General features: G+C 33.1%; 1 protein-coding gene across 1 annotated transcript in view; it reads right to left on the reverse strand.

The window, feature by feature from the left end:
- CCSER1 (coiled-coil serine rich protein 1) overlaps window positions 1-24,355 on the reverse strand; it is a 1,408,588-nt gene that overhangs the window by 1,117,500 nt on the left and 266,733 nt on the right. Inside the window, exon 4 of the mRNA XM_025385587.1 lies at window positions 23,060-23,153. Coding sequence (XP_025241372.1) covers window positions 23,060-23,153 — 94 coding nt within the window. The remainder of the gene's footprint in view (window positions 1-23,059; window positions 23,154-24,355) is intronic.

Raw genomic sequence — 24,355 nt, forward strand, 5'->3', positions numbered from 1 at the left:
CATATACACCATGGAATACTATGCAGCCATAAAAAAGGATGAGTTTGCGTCCTTTGTAGGGACATGGATGCAGCTGGAAACCATCATTCTTAGCAAACTATCACAAGAACAGAAAACCAAACACTGCATGTTCTCACTCATAGGTGGGAACTGACCAATGAGATCACTTGGACTCAGGAAGGGGAACATCACACACCGGGGCCTATCATGGGGAGGGGGGAGGGGGGAGGGATTGCATTGGGAGTTTTACCTGATGTAAATGACGAGTTGATGGGTGCAGCAGACCAACATGGCACAAGTATACATATGTAACAAACCTGCACGTTATGCACATGTACCCTACAACTTAAAGTATAATAATAATAAATAAATTAAAAAAAAAAGAATTAAAAATGGAAAATGAATATACAAACCATTCAAATTATACATTTACCAGACTAAAGAAAATTTTTTTACTTAAATTTTGACAAGCCATATAATCTTTGTCAACATGATATATTGTTGATTTTTATGGTTAGAATAATTGTTCACTTTATATTTTCTGAACTATAAGTCTTTGTCTGCTTATGTCATTTAAAATATGTCAAGTCTCATCTAATTCTTGTCTGTAACACTGTCACCAAGTTCAGTTTGTAAAAATTTACACAGTTTTCTGACAATATTTTTCAAGTACCAGTTGTTATCTCAAACCCTTTTCCGATACTGTTCTATAATGGTTGGAAATAAAAGAAATAAGCAATAACAGTATGTTTTCCTAAATTGTAAAGACTTATACCCTTAATCCTTTAAATTTCATAGTGTGCATGCTTATAAACATTACATGGGGGAAATTCCTCAAATTTCACATGTGCAGATAGTTTACTAATTCAAATGACTATCTTCTGATGGATTGCCAACAGACTGTGCCATCCAAACAACTTTTTATATAAGCAATGGATCTGTGTCGTTACAATAATGTGAGCACTTCTACAATGGCGATGTGGTTACATCCTTTTTCATCAATACTTCACATTTGACCTTAATTTCTTTGAAAGTGAGCACTAAACAAATAATTTTTAAGCATTATTATTTTCTTTACATTAATAGACTTTATTTTTAAAAAACTACTTTGAATTTACAAAATAAGTGAGCTGATAGTACAGAGGGTTCCTACATAATACCCCTCCTCAACACACACACATACACAAATGTTACCGTATTATTAACATCTTGCAATAGTATGATACATTTGTTATAAAGGACAAAAACGCTGATACATTATTATCAACTAAAGGTCATATTTTGTTCAGACTTCCAAAGTTGTTACCTAATATCCCTCTGCTAGTCCAGGATGTCAGCCAGTATACTACATTTTATTTAGTTGTCATGTCTCTGTAGGCTCCTCTTGGCTGCGACAGTTTCTCAGACTTTCCTTGTTTTTGATAATCTTGCCAATTTTGACATTCTGATGTTCATAATGTTTACTTAGTATTTTACTATATCAAAAATAAATACAGTTCACTCTTAAACAACAGGGGTTTGAGCTGTGTGGTTTCACTTGTAAGAGAAATTTCTTGCACCCTGCCATCCCTAAGACAGCAAGAACAATCCCTCTCTTCCTTCTCCTTAGCCTACTGAATATGGAGATGAAAGAACAAAGATTTTTATGATGATTCACTTCCACTTAATGAATATTAAATACATTTTATCTTCCTTTTGTCTTCAACGTTTTATTTTCTCTATCCTACTTTATTATAAGAATACAGCATATAATGCACTTAACATACAAAATACATGTTAGTTGACTGTTTATGTTATCATTAATCTTCCAATCAACAACAGGCTATTAAGAGTTAAGTTTTGGGGGACTCAAAAGTTATACATGGATTTCTAGCCACATGGGGGTTTGGCAACCCTGAGTGGTTCAAGGGTCAACTGTATGTACTTTCCTACAGAATTCTATTACTTATTAAATGTATCCAAGTATTTCTTTTTTTATTTTTATTTTTTGATGTTGTTGGAGAAGAAAAAAGAGATAAGTCAGGGAAAAATAATAATGTAGAAGGAGGAAAATAAAAAGAACAGATTCAGCTTTAAAATTCTGCATAATAAAACAAATCTGCATTTTTCATAATAGGCCAAAGCTTTTGTACTTTTAGCAGATATATTGGCTTCCTGAGGACTACTGAAAATAGATAGAAAAGGAAAAGGTAAAAGTTAGATTAGCACATCAATCTATAATACTTGTTTGATTCAGAACCTATGAGCATATTATCTATAAAATGTGTCAAGCAGGACCCATCAATACTAAAAGATCCGGCTAATATAACAAAACCACAGGTATGCTGCTTACAGAAATGAGTTTCTGTTCCTGATGGCTATAATAAAAGCTAGATTACAAAATAGGGCTGAATAACACTGCATTCTAATCATTAAGAGTATAGTTTTGCTTTATTCTAGAATAAAATTTTCATCATGCCTTTAAGCTCAAAATTAGCACATATAAATATATATTACTGAATATAATTAAAATAAAATTTAAAATACACTTGGAATTTTAGATCTGCATTTGATCATGTGCATATTCTCTAAAGATCATAGAGTTGCTAAAGAAATATGCTTGCTTAAAATTATATTAAAACTGTAGTCTTCTTCCCACTGATTGTTTCATGATGTGTAATGAAAATAATCACTACAGCTATGGACAACAACAATTAGATAGTCAATGACAAATTTCTTAAAGAGTATCATAGAAGGGACTTGTAGTATACTACTTTTAGTCATAATCACTTAGCAAAGCTTTTACTAATTTTTACATTTATATTTATTAATTTTTTAAAAACATATATCCAAAAGATTCCTTCAAATCCTTCCACTTTATATTCTGTTATTTGCCAGTTAGATGGTACTGAGTGACGTACCATCAGTACCATGATTTTAATTTCCTCATATACAGAGTGTAAGACAAGAAATATATCTAATGTCTCTTCTTTTTCTAAATTATTATTTTTAAACATAATTTAATGATTTTCGTCCGAATTCTCCAACGTTAGTTACAAAACAAACCAAAAATTCCTGGAAGAACTGACTGAGCTGGGGAAAGTATCTGTATTAGTTTTCACTAGGGAAAAACACATGAATACAGTTTTGACTATTAGACACACAAAATTATCTCTTAACATTTACAAATTGGCTACTATCCTGTTAGAAAGGAAGCTGTCTTTGATAAGTATTTACTTTTAAGGATTCCTATTTAACATTTATTTTTATTTCCTGCAGATACATCACTTCTTTATCCTATAAACACATATTTTTAAAGACTTTTTAGAAGAATCATCCAGATTTTTTTTTTTTTTTTGGTATTTTCATTGAGAAAATAGTTCAGAACAACTTGAAGGCTATTCTAATAGAAATAAAGTAGATTTTTATTTAGAAAAGTATATTGCTAACTGCCAATTCATACAGCTATCACTTCTGTTTAATAACCTGATGATGGTTTTTACTGACAGAGAGAGTAGAGTCATATAATTGTGAAGAACAAACTCTCTTTAATTATTCAAATATTTATATACTTAGTATTTTATTTCATATCACAAGTTATAAACAAAGCTGTATTTTGTTTCTATTTAAGAAACTATGAAAAAAAACCAAAGAATTATGAAATTTAAATTTTTTACATGATTCCTAAGAAATCTCAGCTTTTGAAAGGTTGGTACCACCTTCTATTGTTTTTCAGCTACACTTAGGTAATTTTTTCTTCAATCTTTTCCTTCTATTGATCCCTGCTCATAGAACTCCCCCAACTCCCCCAACCTCTACTGCAATTTACTAAAATATAGTTCGAGTACAACCTCTTCTAAGGCCTATCCCACTTACTGCACCCACAGAAATATTTCCTTCCCCTGAATATAATACATTATTTTAGCCCTGATTATCATTGCCTAGTATTATACTTTCTTCCTCATGGACGAATATTAATTATTCAAATAGATCAGTGAGTTTGAGATCTATTTTGTTAGTTGAATAGTGATACAACTGTAAATAAAGAGAGATCATTTCAGGGTAAGAAATCAGCACTTGAAGTATTTTATAGATGAGAAAGAATGTGGTGCATTCAAGTCACTCATCTGATGCCACTGATTCCCTACTCTGCCAAGGAATGTTGGGCTTCTGTGAAGCCCTACCATGTGTCACACTTTCCACGAAGAGTTCCAAGTTTCTAAACCATCTCTGGCACCATGCCACTTTATCAATACCCACTTATCCTTCATGGAAAAATGTCACTTCCCTAGGATATCTTTTCTTACCACCAAAATTGCTATGTCCTGCATACTGCTCTTTTCTTCATTAACATTTTTTTTAAAAAATAGAATCCTCCATTAGACTGTATGCTGCACATCTCATATTTGTTACTAGAATCCTAGGGCCTACAGTAAATCTTCAATAAATATTTGCTGGAAGTCAAGTTTAATGTGTAGAAAAAGTGAGTTTTGAAGCTTGAGAACTTTGTAAGCTCTGACAACAAAATCAGATTTTATAATGAAAGTAATGGGTAATATTGACTTTTAAATAGGTTAGTGAATGAGATCAGTTTGGTGTGTCAGCACACCTTGTGGATAATACAGAGAATGGATGAGAAGAGGTCAAACTGGAGACAGAGTCTAGATTATTACTCTGGCGTTGTTATGAAAATTCATTTGGGACAGACCTGCTTTTTTTGAGAAAATTCTCTGCTAAGCCATTTTTGATGGGGGAGACTGTGTCTTTGGGCTCATTGAGTCAGTCTACACTTAGCTCTGAAAGTTGACTATAGATGTACGTAGCTTGAATTAGAAAAGTAGAGTTCATAGTGCCCAAAATTTGAAAAAGAACATGGCTACAGGGAAGAAAGTAAAGTCCACAAGAGAGAACAAAATGAAACCCTTGAATACTCTCTCTCTCTCTCTCTCTCTCTCTCTCCCCTTCATGCATTTTCAACTGCTGTGCTCTTACCTGCACCAGGTGATTCCTCCCCATCACTCCAAAATCTAAAATGAAATAAATACCAATCATCAAAGTGTTTATATGATAGAAAGCTTTTGTAGTGTGGGTTAAAAGATAAAAATCTGAGAGAGGCTCTGAATTCTGTATCGAGGATGAGAGGAAGAAACAAAACAAAACAAACAACAACAAAGATGGCAGTAATGGACACTGACACCAGACCAAAGGTCATAAAAGACCAACTGGATCACATAAAGTTAGTTAGAGGAAAATGATGATGGCCTGAATAAAGGCTAAAACAAAAATCATAAAGAGAAATGTGAGAATGAATAACAGGTAAAAAGTAGAATCCGTTAAAACTAGTGACACCTGGTTTCAAATTTTGAAGTCAGCACTGATGTTGGTGCTATTCACAAAAGAGGAAATAAATATGAAGCAAAAACAAAGTTATGGGCAGCAAGAATAAGGTTAATCTTGGATCTGTTAAATCTGATGCATATAATTGACATCCGATAAAACTGCTAGCAGGCCATGAAATACATGTATATGCACATCAGGAGAGAGGACTGAATTGGAAGTAGACTTTGGAGACATTCTAAGGGATGGTTGAAGCTGGCTTCTCCTAGTTTCACAGGGGCATAAAAATGTAGAATATGAGTAATGCAATTCTTAGTAATCAAAGCTTCTCTCAAGTGTAGTATCTTTTATATGTGAGAATAGTGAAGATCATAGTAAGTAGGGATTAGACAAAATCTACACATACAAATGCATCTATAGGCATAAAACAATAAAGTTTGCCATATAATTCATGTATGCATGTAAAGAAATATGAGTATTGTAGTTAGCAGTATACTGAGGATGATAAATATTTTACCTTTGAAAATAAGACAAAGAAGCAAACATGATTCTATTATGGATGTCTAATGAGAAATGAAGGCTGTTCACAATTCTTTATATGGACATGATATGAAAGCAGTGACACATGAATTAATAAATCACCCTTACGGATTTTTTTGATTCGTATATTTCTCATCTAAAATATATTTTTGGATCTAAGACAGCATTACTTGCAAGACACATACTTTATGTACCTTTTTAAAGAAAAAAAAAAAGTTGCTAATCAATGCTAAAACACCTTATTAACATATCAATATCATGGATATAAAAATAAAATACTGTGAATATTTCATTCATTAAAATGTGTTATTAAAAAGAATCACCTAGGCCTGGCGCGGTGGCTCACGCCTGTAATCCCAGCACTTTGGGAGGCCAAGGCGGGCGTATCACCTGAGGTTAGTTCAAGACCAGCCTAGCCAACATGGTAAAACCTGTCTCTACGAAAAATACAAAAAAGTTAGCCGAGCATAGTGGCTCATGCCTGTAATCCCAGCTACTCAGGAGGTTGAGGCAGAAGAATCACTTGATCTCAGGAGGCGGAGGTTAAAAAAGAAAAAGAACAACCTGGTGGGGACAGGAGCAGTGGCTCATGCTTGTATTCCCAGCACTTTGAGAGGCAGAGGCAGGGGGATCACGAGGTCAGGAGATCAAGACCATCCTGGCCAACATGGTGAAACCCTGTCTCTACTAAAATACAAAAAATTAGTCGGGTGTGGTGGCACGTGCCTGTAGTCCCAGCTACTCAGGAGGCTGAGGCAGGGGAATGGTTTGAACCCGGGAGGTGGACGTTGCAGTGAGCCGAGATCATGCCACTGCACTCCAGCCTGGCAACAGAGCAAGACTCCATCTCTAAATAAATAAATAAATAAATAAATAAATAAATAAATAAATGAACCACCTGGTAAAATTTACAATTTTTATTTCCATTTTCATTGAATATTTTTTATCATTATTTACACCAAATAATATATATTTTAATTATTTTCTGATCTATGAATGCTCTACATATGGGAGCAGGCCCAAGTTACTGTTGATGCCAAGATACATGGAAAAGACTAGATCTTTCAATAAGTAGACAAAATCTCACAAGGAGAAAACAAAAGAGACTTCCCAAGTCATCATCAAATATGGAGGAATTTACAATGATAAGCTGATTTAATCCATCTCTCAGTAATGCTCCTATTTACCCTGTCATTTTGAGGCTGCTGAGAGTATACTGTACTTGAGACAAATTTGAAAATATTTTAGTTCATGAGAGATTTCTTTCCATCTAAACCTTGTCCCGAATATCCATTTGAGACACAGGCTGAAGATGCTTCTGTAATGTTACCCAAAGTAGCCTGCCTAAAAATAAAGATAGCAGAAAATTAGGTAATTTGGTTAAGAATCCCATATCTGGTGTTTTTTTGTTTGTTGGTTTAGTTTTTTGGTTTTTTTTTTTTCTGTTTTTGAAACAGCATTTCTATGACTTGGCATTGTTCCTATAGAAAAAGAGAGAGAGAGACAGAGAGAGAGAGAGAGAGACTCACTCTGTTGCCCAGGCTGGAGTGCAGTGGTAAAATCATGACTCATGGCAGCCTCAATTTCCTGGGTGTAAGCAATCCTCCTACCTCAGCCTCCCAAGTGGCTGGGACTACAGGTGCATGCCACCATGCTTGGATAATTTCTTTTATGTTTTGTAAAGATGGGGATCTCTCTATATTGCCGAGGCTAGTCTTGAACTCCTGGGCTCAAGTAATCTTTCAGCCTCAGCCTCCCAAAGTGCTGGAGAATCATGTATCTGGTTCTATGGGCTTTTCAGAATAGGGATGAAATTTATTCTGTTGTTGAATTGAGCACTCTTGACCACTGGCCAATGAGTGGACACAAACCCTGACCATAATCTTTCTATTTGTGTTACTGTGTTCAAAGATGTGATTTCCAGTCTTAAATGACTTTGCACATCTGCTGCCCTGTCAAGTTCTCCAACAAAGAAAAGGTCATTCAAGAGGAAAAAACTGGCTTTCATGGACATTTGAGATAATGGGCCCCAGAAATCTGATACATGATTGTAACACCTCAAACATTAGTGAAAATCTGGACTGAGTATGCCTTTAGTTAAAAATGTTCTATCCTTCTGCCTCCCTCGGTAGGGAGACTGAGGCCAAAAACCACCAACCCACAAACAGCAGACTGTCTACTTTAACATCACTTTCCTATTTCATTGTCTTTTTGGTGTACCTTAACAATTCCAAAAAACTTTACATCACTGACTTTCCCCCAAAGACCCACCAATTTTTCAATAAAAAGCATCAACAGAGAGTTCAACCCCTAAGAATCATTAAATTCTTCATGTTAAAATCCTCTCCTCACTGTTTCCGCCAATCCTTCAACTCTAAACTCTTATATCATGATTTTTATCCAATTCCAAACAAACCCTTGAATTGAAACATCTGTCTTAAACCACATTCATATTCTCAGTAAATCCTACCTTGTACTTTCCTCTACAGAAAACTACCAGAGTTCAGTCAAGGTAGCGTTATTCCCTCACCTCAGTAAACAATAAACTGAACACTGTCTTATCAAAAGGTTGGAGAGCCAGCATTTAACACTATTACAGCTTCAATCAGATCTACTATCATTCTACTATCCAGCCAAGGCTTAGCCTTCTTTAGCTTATGCTAGCACGTTATGATGTAAGGGTATAGAAAATGTGGTCTTGATAAGAGTAAGAGATTCCCAATTCCATCATAAGCTTTTAGAAAATGTGATTAATAAGATAGAGAATCAGAAAATAAATAAAAGAGATAAGAGGCTATCATATGACCTGATAAATAGAAAGTCTGTAATTGTTTTTAGCATGCACAATTACAACTTAATTTGTTGCAACTGTGTGAATCTTCATTATTATTTCTCTTTTCTGCCTCAGGCACCATAGGAAATTATGTTTCATGTCAGTGGTTATTTTTCTTGTTGGTGAACAACTTTAAATACATAAATATTCTATTCCTTTACAAGAAAGACCAGCGTTTGCTTTCTTAATTACTTGTTCATTTTGATAGTGACAGTTGATGTTGCTGGTATTATTCAAGCAATTGTATGGAGATGTCACCACATAATTGTAAAAGGCCATGAAATTTTACATTGAGAGACCTATTTTCTTTTCTTATTGCTCCAGAAAAACCATGCCAAATGAAATAAATCTTTTCTTTTGACTTTATCCTGTAATGAACTTGGGCCACTGACTGCCCTTTTGTGCAGCAGAAGAGAGTTTATGCCAGTAGGAAATGCTACAATAGCAGGTTACAAGTAAATACTATGACTTCATTAAAATTGTTGTCATTTAATACTAAATTAAGTCAGGATGTAGAAACATTTTTCAGCTATTGTTGATTGGATTTTGAAAACTGTTACATCTAAAAGCCTTCTTTGTCGCTGAAGCAATCCTCTTAAAAATATAACAAAGTCTGAAAGGTGAAATAGATAGGCAAAAGCACTTTTAAATCAAGAAATACAAATGATTTAGTCTGTTGGCAACTACCATAAAAATCAAAAAATTGCCATTGTCTTACTACATGGAGCTAGTCGATTTCTTACTTAAGAGTCATCTCTCTATTACAAGCAAACTATGTTACCCTGAACAAAACATTTAAAACTATGAATATTCATAGAAGAAGTAGGAGGAGCTTCTACTTCTAAAATTCTCTCCCAGGTAGAACATTATTCTGTCACTTAAGTATACCATTTAACATAGAGTATGAAAAGAATGCACCCAGGTGAATGTTACTATTTTAATTAATAAGTTCAATACGTTTTAAATGGGAGTGTAAAAGAATGTATCAAACTAATGAATTGATCAATTGGTCAATTTGTAAATTGGTCAAGCAAAAACAGCTAATAAAAACTATTAAATTTTGAAATATCTACACTAAAAATATATTATTGATAATTAAATAGTCTTGTGTTTAAGGAATATCATGGTCCCCATACTCAACTAATAGACTATAAATTATTGCTTTTTCAAGGATGACAATTAGGAAAGCCTTTCACACAGCTATCCTTATATCTAAGTAGTCTTTTGCAAGAAGACTGGGGAAAGAATATAGGGAAAAACATAAAAAGCATATAAAAAACATAAAAAAGCATATAAAAAGTTTAAGGTATATTCACATTTTTGCAATGGGGAATCATTATAAAATGATACTTCCTGGATAATTAAAGTATATGAAGAACTGAGGATTTATTTTCATTCAATAAATTAAAGAATAAATAAGAGTTTAGATATATTTCCAAAGTGAATTATATAGTTCCCTATCTCAGAATAATGCAGAATGGATTTTTTCTTGATGATTCAGAACTATAATAATAGTTTTTAAAAAGTAATGGTGTGCCACATTTAATACAGTAATACTTCATCCCCTGCTGCTATGATTATGTCTGTTCCTATATTAAATGACCCCACATTATTCTGCTATATGACTTTGTCCGCTCTTCAAAGTTTTTTGCCTTTTCTTTTTCCTTTGCTTTTTGCCTAACAGTCCTTATTTTTCACCACAGTCGGCATGCCTACTTGAAGCAACTTCTCTCTCCTCTTCTAAGATGTTATTATGATTTTCAGTGGCCTTGGAAAACATATAACCAAGTATATTAGAACTGTACTTAAAATTAGAAGCATCAAGGTCTAGAAAAACAGTTAAAAGAACCTGCCATTTAATGTTAAGATCTAAGTTAATACTGGCTGAATAAGTTCTTTAACCAGAGTATTTGCTCCCTCCACTGTACTTGATGTATATTAACATCTATTTCAGAGCGTTACTGTGATAATTTGATGAGGTAACATATTTGAAATATCTTGTAAACTATAAAGCTGAATACAAATGTATGACAGGATTACTATCATCATTATAAGAACAAGATTGCCATCTAATGGTAACCAAACAGATAACAGGTATCCTATCCATTTTAAAGCAGAAATGCAGAGTAATAGGATCTGCTGATGAAACACACAAAGTGACAACTGAGATCACAATTTCATCCTCACTAAAGTGTTATCAAAACTGTATTGTAATAGAACATTTTGAACCTCTATTATAACTGCTCCTTCTAGTAACTAAACATCATTGGGAGCTTTTATAGTGGAAACAGTAAGTGGGTATCACAGCCACACAGGCATAATTGAAACCCAAGAATAGCCCTGTAATCATGCACAAATAACAGTGCTCTTCTGAGTCTCCCTTCCTTCATCTATGAAGAGAGAACGATAACACTTTCTGAGAGTTGCTGTGAGGATTAAATTAGATAATCCAAAATGCTTAGAAATTATAGCTTAAAGCTAAAGCAAAACCTGAAACAACTAAGTGCCTAGGCCAGTGGTCAGTGAAATGTAGATGCTTCAATAAATAAATATAGCTAATTTCAACTTCTTAGGTAAAGTCAAAGACAAATATATATTAAGTGATGCCCATAACTTAAAAAGCTAATAGAACAAAAGGTCAGTTTAAAACAAATGCTTCAGTGAACATGTGATTTTAACACTTTATATGAATTAATTTTATTAATCAACAGCATCAAAATGACTAATCACAGAGCCTTAGAGTCAGAAATACCATATTTGAGTCTAGCTGAGATATTTATTCCTATAATGCTTTATTACTCAAAGCTCCAATTTTCTCAAGTGAGAAATTGATGTAATTTACCTCATAAACTAGCACCTAGACTCAATAAATATCATTTATTATTCCATTATTTTATTTAGTGATATAATTTTATAAGCTTAGAAATAATGACAAAAATTAGTTGCATGTGTTGTGGCATTCTATTCTTAAAATTTGAGAAATTCTATATTTTAAAATGTTAAGATTTTCCACTAATAGAGACTGGAAAGATCACTAAATTTGTCAGGATCAGATGCTGACTGGCCTACATGTATATCATATTTTACAAGCATATTTTTAAAATGGTATTAGCAGTAGTTCTTAAAAATATATATGCTGGACATGAGATTGAATATTCTATAATGCTTTAACTTACTGTTTCTCCAATCAATTTATGAGGTAGATAATATCATCGCCCCCATTTTCAAATGAAGAAGAAAAGCTGAAAAAATTAAATAACTTGCTCAAGTTTACATAGCCTGGCTGGTGGTTGAGATTTGTCTAATTCCAGAGCCAGCATCCATATTTTTAACCATTACGTTATACTTCAAAAATTAAGTGCTGTATGTTTCTTAGTTTTATATAATCAGATTAAAAATACTTTACACACACTTTTTCTGACCAAGACACATCACAGCTTGTAGAAACTTAAAGTTGATTTTTATAATTTTCCCTGTGTGAATGTTGTTGCAATTCTCCGTACATTACCATTCATATTAGGAAAACCACTGGGGTTCATCTCTGCTCTGCTGTGCTATTATCCATTAAAAATTAATAATAAAAATTACCTCCTTAATTAATAGGCACAGGAGGAGTTCCTAACTCACTGCAGAATTTTTATATTGCTTGTTCATCAAACTCAAAATAATTTAGCAACTACCTAATTAATTCCTAATTGATATCATTGGGCCATTACTTCCCCATTTTCCTTTGGACATATACCAAGAGACACTGCCCTAGGTGTTTTCAGATCTAATATACTAAATAAGTAACCAAAACAACATAAAATGTCTTCATTCTATCATCCAAATGACCATTACATCCTTTATAACCAAAAACATTAAATAATTGAAATACATTTTTAATTTAAAAACTCATCTGCAAATTGTAAATATCAACCTTAATACAAAGTAACAGTCATAATTTATCTTTGAGTATTAATGATTAATGGTTAATATTAATGGTTAATAATTTTTAAGGTATTTAAAATAGAAATTTATTCTTTTTCATATAAATTTCTATTTTAAATATGCTATGGCAATTTGGACATTTGACTAACAATCAGAAAAAAAAAGTTCACGCATTTAAATGCATTTTTTTTAAATTTTTTAATATTTATTATACGTTAAGTTCTGGGATACATGCGCAGAAGGTGCAGGTTTGTCACATAGGTGTACATGTGCCATGGTGGTTTGCTGCGCCCATCAACCCACCATCTAGGTTTTAAGCACTGCATGCATTAGGTGTTTGTCCTAATGCTCTCCCTCCTCTTGTTCCCCCACCCCCTGACAGGCCCTGGTGTGTGATGTTCCCCTCCCTATGTCCACGTACTCTCATTGTTCAACTCCCACTTATGAGTGAGAGCATGCAGTGTTTGGTTTTCTGTTGCTGTGTTAGTTTGCTAAGAATAATGGTTTTCAGCTTCATCCATGTCCCTGCAAAGAACATGAACTCATTCTTTTTTATGGCCAATGCATTGGTTTTAACACAAAGAAATATACCACCTATTATAAACAAAGTGTCTTAATTGATTTTTGAATATTTAGTACTAGTAAATTATCACTTAAAATGTTACATAAAATTTAAATAAAATTTAAATCAGAAAGTATATTTAAAAATAATTTATAACAATGATAAAACATTAAGACCCTAAGGTCTACAAAAAATAACCAATAATGGGACAAAGTCTTTAACAAGGAATTAAAACTGTCTAAAATTTCAAGAATGGTAACCAACTTGTAACGGGCTCTTACCCTATTTTAGGCAACTAAGAATGGAACTTTGCATATAAATATGTCACTCATTGAGATAAGATTATATTTTGAGACAGATGTAATTATTGTCATTTTACAAATGAGGAAACTGAGCTCAGAAATATCATTTGTTGAAAGCAACTGGGGGCAGAGCTGGAATTCCAACTTGGATATGCCTATCTTTAAAATGCCTGCTCTCTTTTGATATTAATTTGTAGTTTCTTTATTTTGCATGAATCATTAAGGTGCAATTTTCTATGAGAGTTATTGTGAGTATTAAGTTGAGAGGGTCTACAAAAAGAGACTGGCTCATTATAGGCGTTCAATTTTCCTTTCCATCAACCTCTTTTTAACTTTATGAATTTTAAAATATTTAATTGATAAATAAGATTGAATATAATCAAGGTAAAAAAGGTAATGATTTGATATACACACATATTGTGCAGTGATAGCCACAAATTAATTAACACTTCCCTCACCATTCCTGCTGTATATTAGACCCTCAGAATGTGCTCATCTTGCAACTGAAAGTTTGTATCTTTTCATCTTCTCTCCATTTCACCACCCTGAAGCCCCTGCTAGTTCTACTCACATCAACTGAGATTTCCAGCTACAAATTGCCAGTGATTATGTACAACCTACCTCAGTACTAACACAAGAGTCAGGGTAAGAATTGAAGAAACTGTATTGTAAGTAATATACTCTAAACGGGTAACACTAAAATGTGTTTTAGCCCTCTTTTAACTTTAACTCACTTAATTATGATGCATCACTGGCATTATCCAGGTGCATATTACCCATCAGCTTCTGCCACTGTGAAGATAATCCTATGAGTAGCCAAAATGGAACATGACCTTATTTAGTTTACCACGGAATAAACAGCTAAAGATTAAGTATTCCAAAACACAAACCCAAATTCTTATTTAGAATATGCACTGCCTAATATTTAACCAGTTATTTGATAACAGCCGTTTGCAAAATTGCCTTATTTGTTGCCCAATGGTTACCTTTCATCAATGGTTCATTTCAGAGGATTCATCAGGAAATAACATTGCTTAATATCTGATATTTTATTAAGCTTTATTCTAATTACTTTCTGTCTGACTAAAATTCTTGACAATATTTACTTTACCTAATTTCCATATTGAAATTATTTGAGGAATACAAAGTATAAAAAAAAGTTAATCAATTTTATTTTTGGATTAAGTAGGTTCCTTATAAGGCTCCAAGCTTTTGCCACACTGATGTGGTACCATTTAGAACTGTTTATACTGAACTGGCAGCATGATGTCTCAGCTTGTACTGAAGGGGGTTGCTGAGGAAATTATTCCCAATTCAAATCATGTGCACCTTATGAAGACATGTGAGCAAAATATATTTCAGTTCTTAGGAACAAGAATTCTTTTATTTAAAAAAATGCATTCACAGATTGAAGATTGATGGCATATATTTTGATTGTTCAACTGATTGAACTTCTTTCTTCATACATGCTAATAGGACACTCAGAATAACATTTTCAATTCACCGTCAAAATACTAGTAAACTACTTGTGCCTTAATCTTATCCATAGCCTCATCTTATTATTTTTCATATTCTGGTTACTTTGTTTTCCTTAAATGATTATTATTTTATCTGTGTTATAAATATTTTGGAAGATGCATAAGTGAATAGAAAAATATCTTAAAAACATAAATGTGAAACTACATAAAGAAAAACAAACAAAAATGTATTGCTGGAATTTTTCCTTTGACAAATTGTATAGTTCATAACATATACTTCACTGTGAAGAAAATTTCAAGGAAACTTACTTGAAATATTGACCTTGAATGTTTCAAGGTCAAGTCTTTGAAATATTAAATGCTAGTAAATATCATTAAAACCCCTTTTTAAAAAAATATGCTGAGGTTTATCTAACGAACCTCATTGCTAACATATTGCATGCCTCAATTTGTGACAGAAACAATACTATACAAACATGAATAAGTAAGTGAGGGCAGATAAGTGTGAAGAGTCACTAATATACTTTTTAGTTTATCAAGGTATAAATGCTAGCATCTCATATTTTCTAACACAAAATCACTGTGCGTGATCACATATGCTTTATAAATTATTTCTTAAACGGAGAAGCAATAAATATAATATTTTACCACATAAAATAGAAATGTCTGGTATTAAAAAGTTTATAATCCTGTGTTTGAAACATAATGTGTATTAATTATTTCACAAAAAAATAGTTTCCAGAAAATATTGTCCAGAAACTCAAGAAAATATAATTTAAAAATCCTTTAAATCTAAAACATTTTAAACTGAAAATCCTAGCCTTTATATTAAAATTTATAACAATAAAATTAGATAATGCCAAGATCATGGTAAATTATTTTAATTTTTAATTTTATTTTTAAATATTTTTTCTCTCAAGGCTATCTCCTTTTGGGAGCTCACTTTGAATTCACATACCATTCTTTCATTGAAATTGTTCTTTCTGGCTTTCATAAAAATAATAATATCCACTTACTGCAGTATAAAACATATTTTATTTGTACTATTATTTGTACTACCACTCCTTTTAGGAAGTATATATATTAATTTAGGACTCTTTATTAAAAAGATTTATGAAACTATTCAAATTTTTCAATACAAGTGGCAAAAACTAAACATTCACACCCCATATTATTTTTATACCAGTACCATGCTGTTTTGGTCACTATGGCCTTATAATTTGAAGTTGGGTAATGTGCCTCCAGATTTGCTTGCTTAGTCTTGCATTGGCTATGTGGGCTCTTTTATGGCTCCATATGAATTTTAGGGTTTTTTTTCTTTCTAATTCTGCAAAGAATAATGGTGGTATTTTGATGGGAATTGCACTGAATTTGTAGATTGCTTTTGGCAGTATGATCATTTTCACGATAATGGTTCTACGCATCCATGAGCATGGGATGTGTTTCCATTTGTTTGTGTCATTGATGATTTCTTTCATCATTGCTTTGTAGTTTTCCTTGTAGAGGTCTTTCATATCCTTAGTTAGGTATATTCCTAAGTATGTTACTTTATGTTTTTTCAGCTATTGTGAAAGGGGTTGAGTTCTTAATTTGATTCTCAGGTTGGTAACTGTTGGTGTACAGAAGGGCTACTGATGTGTGTACATTAATTTGGTATCCTGAAACTTTGCTGAATTCATTTACCAGGAGGTTTTTGGATGAGTCTTTAGGGTTTTCTAGATATATGATCATGTCTTCAGCAAATGGTGACAGTTTGACTTCCTCTTTACTGATTTGGATACTCTGTATCTTTCTCTTGTCTGATTGCTCTGGCTATGACTTCCAGTACCATGTTGAATAGTAATAGTGAAAGTGAGCATCTGTGTCTTGTTCCAGTTCTCAGGGAGAATGCTTTCAACTTTTCCCCATTCAGTATAATGTTGTCTGTAGGTCTGTCATAGATGGCTTTTATTACCTTAAGGTATGTCCCTTCTAGGCCAATTTTGCTGAGGATTTTAATCATAAAGGGATGCTGGATTTTGTCAAAGGCTTTTTCTAAGTCTATTGAGATGATCATGTGATATGTGTTTTTAATTCTGTTTTTGTTGTATGTCACTTTTATTGACTTACATCTGTTAAACCATTCCTGCATCCCTCGTATGAAAACTACTTGATCATGGTGGATTATCTTTTTGATATACTGTTGGACTCAGTTCTCTAGTATTTTGTTGAGAATTTTTGCGTCTATGTTCATCAGGGATATTTGTCTGTAGTTTTCTTTTTTTGTTATGTCTTTCCCTGGTTTTCGTATTAGGGTGATACTGGCTTCATAGAATGATTTAAGGAGGATTCTCTCTCTATCTTTCAGAATAGTGTCAACAGGATTGGGACCAATTCTTCTTTGAATGTCTGATAGAATTCATTTGTGAATCCATCTGGTCCTAAACTTTTTTTATTGACAGTTTTTTAAAACATCATTTCAAGCTGGCTGCTTGTTATTGGTCTGTTCAGAGATTTTATATCCTCCTGGTTTAATCTAAGAGGGTCATACATTTCCAGGAATTTATCCGTCTCGACTAGTTTATGTGTGTAAATGTGTTCATAGTAGCTTTGAATAATCTTTTGTATTTCTGTGGTATCAGTTGTAATGCCTCCCATTTTGTTTCTAATTGAGATTACTTGGATCTTCTCTCCTCTTTTCTAGGTTAATCTCGCTCATGGTATATCAATATTATTTATTTTTTTCAAAGAACAAGCTTCTCGATTCATTTATCTTTATTTATTTATTTTTGTTGTTGTTGTTTCAATTTCATTTAGTTCTGCTCTGAACTTCATTATTTCTTTTCTTCTGTTGGGTTTGTGTTTGGTTTGTTCTTGTTTCTCCAGTTCTGTGAGGTATGACCTTAGATTGCCTATTTGTGCTCTTTCAGAATTTTTGACATAGGCATTTAATTCTCTGAAATTTCCTCTTAGCACTGCTTTTACTGTATCCCAGAGGTTTTGATAGGTTGTATCACTATCATCATTCAGTTCAAATAATTTTTTAAGTTCCTTCTTGATATCATTGTTCATCCAATGATCATTCAGAGGCAGGTTATTTAATTTCCATGTATTTGCATGGTTTCGAAGGTTCCTTTTGGAGTTGATTTCCAATTTTATTCCACTGTGGTCTGAAGGAATACTTGAAATATTTTCGACTTTCTTAAATTTACTGAGACTTATTTAGTGGCCTGTCATATGGTCTGTCCTGGAGAATGTTCCATGTGCTGATGAATACAATGTATATTCTGCAGTTCTTGGGTAGAATGTTCTGTAAATATCTGTTAAGTCTATTTGTTGCAGAGTATAGTTTAAGTCCATTGTTTCTTTGTTGACTTTCTGTCTTGATGACCTGTCTAGTGCTGTCAGTGAAGTATTGCAGTCCCCCACCATTATTGTGTTGCCATCTATCTCATTTCTTAGGTTTAACAGTAATTGTTTTCTAAATTTGGGAGCTCCAGTATTAGGTGCATATATATGTAGAATTGTAATATTTTCCTATTGGACTACTCCTCTTATCATTATATAATGTTCCTCTTTGATCTTTTTAACTGCTGTTGCTTTAAAGCTACTCCTGCTCACTTTTGTTGTCCATTTGCATGGAATATCTTTTTCCACCCCTTTATGTTAAGTTTATGTGAATTCTTATGTGTTAGGTGAACCTCCTGAAAACAGAACAAACTTGGTTAGCGAATTATTACCCATTCTGCCACTCTGTCTCTTTTCAGTGGAGCATTTAGGCTATTTACATTCAATGTTAGTATTGAGACATGAGGTACTATTCTATTCATCGTGCTATTTGTTGCCTGCATACTTTTTTTTTTTTTCATTTTGTTACTGTTGTATAGGTTCAGTGAGATTTATGCTTTAAGGAGGTTCTCTTTTGGTGTATTTTGAAATTTTGTTTCAAGATTTAGAGCTCCTTTTGGCAGTTCTTGTAGTGCTGGCTTGGTAGTGGCGAGTTATTTCAGCATTTGTTTGTCTGGAAAAGATTGTAACACTTTCAAGAGCCTATCAACTGCAGTCCTGTAGAGAGGATGCAAACTTGCCTAGGGACACCTGGTTAAGTACTCAAGTTTCTCAGGCCATGGGCAGGGCCACAGAGCACCCAAGAGATTATAACCTTTATCTTAGGCCACCAGGTAGGATAGAGAAAGACCACCAGGTAGGGGCAGGGATAGGCATTTCTGAACTCAGCCTCTCCTTGGGCAGCAGGTCTTGCTGTGACTTTTATGGGGAAGCGGGGTGTGGTTCCCAGTCCGGTGGAGTTATATTCCCAGGGGGATTATGGCTGCCTCTGCTGAGTCATATAGCTTGCCAGGGAAGTTGGGGAGAGCTGTCAGTCACATGCCTCACCCCACTCCCATGCAGCCCGCCGTCTTAAGGGCCTATCTCACTCCCATTGTGCCTCCACAACAGCACTGAGTCTATTTTCCAAGCAGCCAGTGACCAGAACTGAGAACTTGCCCAGGACCACGAGCCTCCCATTGAGAAAGCAAGCAGACTCATCTCAGGGAGCCTGCAGCGGTGATTGAATTCCTTCAAAGGTCTGTGGATTCTCTTGGCTTTCCTGGTATATTCCTGTGGTAGTTCTTGGAGCAAAAGTTCATGATGTGAGTCTCCACACCCTGCTCTGTTCATCCAAGCAGGAGCTAAAAGCTAGTCCTTCCTCCCATCTGCCATTTTAATCTTGTCTTCTAAGGTCTTTTAAAAAGTTAATCTTGGCCATTATAGTAAGCCCTACTATAAACTACTCTAATAAGACTCTGTAGCCAAAAATTCATATGCATTGTCTTTAAGAAGTATTTTTTCAACCCCTTTAATGATTTTCAGTAATATAAGCAGTGGAATATAATGATATCATTATTTCACTTTTCCTACTTTTGAAAAATCGCTTTTCTTTTATTAAAACCATCATTTTTGAATGTTTAACACTAATTGTGCTTTTTATCAATATCAACTATCAATTATGAGCTTCTTATAATCAGGGAAGGTCTTTAATTATGTTGCTTAATAAATAAAATAAATTGTATAAAACCAATTTCACTGGAAATTCTTCTTTCCCAGCTAAACTATATAAACATATGTTTGCTGCTTTTCAAAAACCACATAACGTGGAATCTAAAATGAAATACGTTTTCAAAAGACATTTTATTAAGTGACGTTAAACAATCCAAAGTCACTCTAAGTAATATTTTATCTACTAGAAATGCACTTCAAATGTGCAAACTAATACCATTTATCTTGTGAACAATTTATATAACTCAGTTGATTTATCAAGTACCCTGGTTTGAGCTTTAACTAAGCAACCTACACCTTAAAGTAGACTCAGGAGATTCATTGGAAAAATTACATCATTTTTATTTAAAATAAATTAATGAAGTACACAGTAGTATTATTACTTTGTAAAGGAGAGATTAAAGTTTAAAGAGGTTGATTTTGTCCCCAAGTAAACACACTGAAATAAGTCTTCAGATATTTAAATCATTCTTTTCTCGTCATCATGGTTGACTACCAAACATAACTGAGACTGCTATGTTAACAGTAGTGTTTTCTAATTGTTGCTTTGTTTTATTTTTTACTATGAAAATCTTCAAAAATACACAAAATAGAGATAATATTATAAATAATTCGTGAACTTTTCACCCCATGCAACTATTGTCTAGCTTTGATAATTTTTAAGAATTTGTCTACTTTGTTTCACCTATTTCCTTACTCATACTTGTTGGTAAAGTCCATATACCATATTGGTACCACCACATATATCTTTATAAAAAGTTTTCCTGAAAAAACAAAACAAAACAAAACAAAACAAAATACCATTACAACACCCATTAAAATTAACTATAACAGTCAATCCTCTAATTTCTCTGATTAACTCAGAAACAACTTTATAGAAAAAGTTTATATATTTCAAATAAGTATACCAACAAGAATGTCAATTGCATTTGCCTCTTTTAACCTACAACTCCCACTCCTCCTATTTTGTTATGCCATTTATCTTTTGAAGAAAGCAGACCATTAATCTTGCAGAATCTCCAAATCCTATATTTGGTTGCCCACAATCTTTTCATGACATTTAACATTTTCTCCCCACCCATTCCAATAATTCCTGTAAAATTGAAGTTTGAACTATTTGAATGGATTATTTCTTCTGAGAGGGGGATAGGAAGGAGGGAAGAGGACAAGAACACTTCAGAGGTTGTGCTGTTGTACTTCAGTCAGCATTGCATCAAGAGAGGCAAAGTATATAGTTATTACACTTTTTGTGATGTTAGAGAATTGATCAATGGGTTTGGTTTTGGTATTCCCCATCTAATCCATCCTTGAAAAGAAAAGTACTCTATCAACAATACATCTTTACAGTCAGGTGGGCATGGTGACTCAAACTTGTAATCCCTGCACTTTGGGAGACGGAGGCAAGTGGATCTCTTGAGCCCAAGAGTTCAAGACCAGCCTGGGCAACATGGTGAAACCCTGTCTCTACTAAAAATACAAAAATTGGACATGGTGGTATGCACTTACAGTCTCAGCTACTTGGGAGGCCGACATGGGAGAATCACTTGAGCCCAGGAGGCAGAGGTTGTGGTGAGCTGAGATCATGCCACTGGACACCAGCCTGGGCAACGGAGCCAGACCTTGTCTCAAACAAAACAAAACAAAACAAAACACAAACAAAACAAAATAATACATCCTTACAATAATGCCATAGAGATTTGGATACTGTCCTCATTCTTTTTAATGACTGTTTGGTATACCATTGCATATTCAACAAGTATCCTATTGATGGGCATTTCAGGTGCTTCCAATATTTTTCCATTATAAATATTTTGCAGTGAATAGTTATATGCATGTACTATTTTGTCTTTTGCCAGTATCATAGAATTAGATATCCAGAAGTTAAGCTGTTGGATCTAAGTTGTAAAAACCATCTGCATAAAAGTGTGAAAATCTACATTTTTAGAAGGATATCTGTCAAATCAACTACAGGAAAAATGTACCAAGAAATTTTTATCCTAAACTGGTATTCAACTGAAAAAATTTCAAATGCAGTTTCTTGTTTAGTATTAGCCAAAATAGAGTGTAAGAAAATATCAACATTGTTATTGCCTTCTTTTGACAATTGTTAATATGATGTTATTAATTAACCAAATATACTACATAAACAAAAATTCATCATGAAGTTTTACAACTAAAAATAACTACAGAGGTTATGTCTAATTTCCATGAGTTAAAAATAAAGACAAGTACCATATAAGAGACTGATTTTCTAAAATGTATGCAGCAGGTCCCAAGGTTCTAAAGCTTTAGTTTAATGCTATATCCACTTGAAAATGACTATGTTAAAGGGATTATTAGGAACAAAAAAAGTAAGTGTAAAAGTTTACCTTTGCTGTCAAATATGTACATTTGAATGGACAACCAATAATTCCTATAACCTACTTTAAAGAGAGTAATTCTGGAATTTGAAGACATAACATTTTATGCTTTAACATAAATTTAAATTATTACAAATATATCAGGCTCCCTCAAGTCATTCAACACAAACTTATTTACCTCCTGTAAAACTGTGTGTGTGTGTATATGTTTATGAGTGTGTGTTTGTGAGTGCTACTGGTAAGTATTACTTTTGAGGTCAATCTTATTGCATCAACATTAACCTATGTAGGAAGTGGCTAAGATTTGGAACAGTAATTCTTGGATCCACCAAACTTCCATTTGGTTACATAAAATAAATGAAAAGTGAGATTATAATTATTGCTTTCTTCCACAAAACAGAAGAAAATATGAAACTTTTTGTTACATATTTAACTAGAATATTTCCTATTTTGGAAATATTTTTTGTAGAGTTTTTATTTATAATTATCTTCCAACTGGATTTATATTTCCATAAAAGACTTTAAAATCATTTAAGGCACCCAAATTAGGTCTCCATGGTACCTACCATGTTCTTTGCTATAGACTATAAAAACCGAGGCCTGAAAAGACTGAGGGCAGCCTTAACAGTGTTTAGGCTATCAGTGAAAGCTACTGACCAGGGTAGGAGTTGTATGATATTATTCATCTCTTTAACACCTACCAGAAGGGTGAAGATTCTGTTCCTCTAAAAATTCAAGATCAAGCATTAGATCATCTTCATCCAGTTCACAAGATCCCAAATTATTCAAAACATCCTGAAGAAAAATCAAAACCAACAATTAGAAACCAAAACACTGAGTAAATGAGGAAATCCTCATACGTGGAAGCCATGAAGCAAAAATAAATTCCAAATCAGAATGAAAAGTTTTAACTGAATCTCAGAAATTATTTGACACCTATGGACTTTAAAATTATCAGTTCAATAAAAACTTCCAAGACTTCTTCTAAAAATTCTTAACTTTTCCAATTATCTGCACATTCATTTTTTTTCTTTTTAGTGATATGTATGTAACTTATAATTAAATGGAAGTACATATGGGCAGATATGAAAGATATTAGAAGTCAGGAAATGATTTCTTGATATGAGAAATACAGGTAAGTGTTTATTTGAATAAAAACTTCTTTGGTGATATTAAAAAGGAATTTGTTCATTGCAAAAACACAAAAAGTATATACAAGTTTTTCAAATAGCAGTCTGTGAAATGAAACTTCAGTTACTTTTTCTAATATTTATATTTCAAATGTAAGTAACATTCTTCTAACACATTTAATGAATTGTTTTTCAAACAAATTTTGTATATTGTGACAACTGTGAAATATTAATTTAGACCACGCTTGGAAGTGAAAATTTGGCCACCATTTTCCAATTATTCGTTTTACATTAGGAATAATGGGCAGGAAAACAATCTATATTAATTAGATTAAAATTAATTACTGACTTGCATTATACTATAATATATCAGAACTGAGATTATGTTTCCTATTCTATTTTCAAGAGGGCAAACAGCAAAATAAACTCAAAGGCTACACTGAGAAGTCTTGAGAAGACATGGTAATGTGCTGAGGTGCAGAGGGAGGAATTGCTGAGGAAGGAATAAAGTCCTGATTTGCATATTTGTATATATATAAATGGTGATAAGTATATTAAAAAAAGTAAGAACTTCTATTTAGAGACTAACAAGGAAATAACAAATGTACAAAAAAACCCAGAACATCAAAAACATCAAAAAACCAGCCTAAATACTAAATGATGCCATGCCATCTCAGGTCACTTTTCAGCTAATGCGAATGTTAGCATAATTTGTAGTTAAAGTAGTTTAAACTAAACTAAAACATCATCATAAACTAAAATATCATTACGGAAAGCTAATGATATTTTCAAATGGATAGTGAACACTTTAGTCCTTGGGATTAAAAGTAAGGACACTGGGACTTTTAAATAAACCACTTCTTCTTT

This window comes from Theropithecus gelada, chromosome 5 (genome assembly GCF_003255815.1).
Source record: "Theropithecus gelada isolate Dixy chromosome 5, Tgel_1.0, whole genome shotgun sequence".
In the NCBI taxonomy this organism is placed as follows: domain Eukaryota; kingdom Metazoa; phylum Chordata; class Mammalia; order Primates; family Cercopithecidae; genus Theropithecus; species Theropithecus gelada.